Source organism: Penaeus chinensis, chromosome 35 (assembly GCF_019202785.1).
Source record: "Penaeus chinensis breed Huanghai No. 1 chromosome 35, ASM1920278v2, whole genome shotgun sequence".
In the NCBI taxonomy this organism is placed as follows: Eukaryota; Metazoa; Arthropoda; class Malacostraca; order Decapoda; family Penaeidae; genus Penaeus; species Penaeus chinensis.
In genome coordinates, this window is record NC_061853.1 from 33,924,465 (window position 1) to 33,926,964 (window position 2,500).

General features: G+C 38.8%; 1 protein-coding gene across 4 annotated transcripts in view; it reads right to left on the minus strand.

Annotated features, from left to right (window-relative positions):
- LOC125044239 (myeloid differentiation primary response protein MyD88-like) overlaps positions 1 to 2,500 on the minus strand; it is a 9,361-nt gene that overhangs the window by 2,930 nt on the left and 3,931 nt on the right. For all 4 annotated transcript variants that reach the window (XM_047640778.1, XM_047640780.1, XM_047640781.1 and 1 more), the window contains exon 6: positions 2,349 to 2,476. In XM_047640778.1, the coding sequence (XP_047496734.1) occupies positions 2,349 to 2,476 (128 nt within the window). The remainder of the gene's footprint in view (positions 1 to 2,348; positions 2,477 to 2,500) is intronic.

The window sequence follows — 2,500 nt, forward strand, 5'->3', positions numbered from 1 at the left end:
GTTTAAGGAGGTTTAGGTTAGGACTGGGATTAGGATTAGAATTGACATTAAGACTAGGATAGGGAGGATAAGTAGGATTAGTATTAGAGGGAAAGGAAGAGGAGGAGAAGGAGGAAGAGAAGGAAGAGAAGGGAGAATAGGAGAAAGAAAAGGAATAGCAAAAGGAGGGGGAATAGGAGGAAGGAGGAAGCAGAGGAAGAGGAAGAGGGGGAGCAGAGGGAGAAAGAAGAGGAATAGGAGAAGGACATGGAAGTGTACAAGGAAGAGGAAGAGGAAGAGGAGGAGACAGAAGGAGAATAAGGAGGAGGAAGAGGGTGGAGGATTTAAGTTAGGACTGGGATTAGGATTAGAACAGAGATTATGACTAGGATGAGGAGGACAAGTAGGACCAGCACTAGAAGGAGAAGGAAGAGGAGGAGGGGGAATAGGAGAAAGATAGGGAATAGCAAGAAGAGGGGGAATAGGAGGAAGAGGGTGGCGAGGAGGAATAGGAGGAGGAGGAAGAGGAGGAGGAAGAGGAGGAGGAAGAGGAGGAGGAGGAGGAGGAGGAGGAGGAGGAAGAGGAGGAGGAGGAGGAGGGGAGAGAAAGAAGAGAAATAGGAGTAGGACATGGAAGAGGAAGAGGAAGAGAAGGAGGAGGAGGATTTGGAGAAGGAAGATAAGGTAAAGATGAGGATGATGATGAAGAGAAAGAAGAAGAAGGAGAAGAAGGAGGATGAGGAAGAGAAGGAAGTGGAAGAGGAAGAGGAGGAAGAAAAAGGACAAAATACTTCTAAAGTATCTGCTATACTATTTTTTTTATATGAGATACAGCAGCAGTAAATTTCACCACTTATCAGCAATTATTTGCCTGAACAAGCAAAGAGTAGCATAACTGAGTGATTTTTAGCAATGTACCCTAAGACTTGTCTTACCAATTTTCAGACCTGGGGTTTCTTAGAGAGAAGACCATTTAACTGGTTGCTGCCAGGTGGCATGTATGTACATGCCATAGCATACCTGGAATATATTCCGGGTGGCTTGTGCATATGTGCCATGGTGTGCTGGTCCCGTTTTTCGGGGGCATGTATGGTCATGCCGCGCATGCTGTGGTGCTGACATAATCCCCCAGCAGCAGGGCCCAGGCCACTATAAATACAGCCTGGGAGAGAGGGCTACCCGGCAGCATTTGGTTTATATGGGTAAGTGGAGAGATAGCTGTATTTTCCACAGTTACGCACATATTGCCTCTGGGATCCTGAGATACATCATACAATATCTATAAATATTAGACTCACAAGAGGCCCATTGATCATCCTCCTGCATTCTGTCAGAGGACTGAAAAAATGTCAGCTTCCAACTGGCAGATATGGTCCATCACCAGACTCTTTGACCTGAGAGGCCCTACTACCATTGCTGCAAGAACTCTTATTCAATTTGGAAGCAATGGACAGCAGTCTTGCCAATGAAGAGACTGCCAAATCCAATCAGACAGTTGTTACTGTTGTTTAGAGCTACTGAACCTCATGTGGTTGTAGTATCAATTTGATCTACTCTGTGAGAATTATCAGCAATTGTCCATCTCTGTTGGCATTTGACTCCATGATAAAAATGTATAAATAAATAGATATTTAAAACTTTCCTTTTTTTCATTTATACACCTGATACATGTGATGTCTCCATATAATTATTGATACATCCATCACACATTCATTCTTTACAAGGGAAAAAGGAAAAATTCGTTTTTCTTTTAATTTAGCATTTTCTTTAATTAATTTTAAAAAAGACTTAATTTCATTAATGTAAGTCATACAAAAATGAAAACTATTATTCTGAACTCTGTATAAAAACTACCATTACTGATGTCTAAACAACACTGAAAATAAAAATCAAGTTACCAAAAGCTTAAAATTGTGTTTTCTCTAAAAATATTCATATCCTTGGCATACCCCACTGCAATAATTGGCCACTGTTTTGTCTGCAAGAATATCAACATAACTTAGTAGCCTCAAGGCCTGATTTTCAAATCATAGCTTTTCAAGAAAGCTAGCAAAAATCTATTTAAATAATATTCTGGGTGTAAGGTTGACAAGATACTGTAATAAATAATCATAATAATAATCATAATAATAGGAGGGGTTCTCTTCCCTTTGTGGCTATCTTAAGATTTAAAATGGCAAAAGAAGCCACAATTCTACTAATTATCTTTACTTAGGCTCATAGCAAATTATTGTTTCTCATATACATATAGGTATCAATTCTCACTGTTTCTTTATATTTAAAAATTAATTCAAGTCAAAGAGCAATAACTACAAATGGTAAAATAAAAGACTGGGATAAGATTAGATAGGGTATATACATTAACTTACCTTAAGATTATATTCTCCCTCTAATTTTTCTAACATTTCTTGTACAAAGTCAATATCTTCATCAGCAAATAAGACAAGTGCATCATAGTGCTGTAGTTCAAGACCTTTGCTGAGGTTGTTCAGATCATCTACAAAAATTAATAAATAAATAA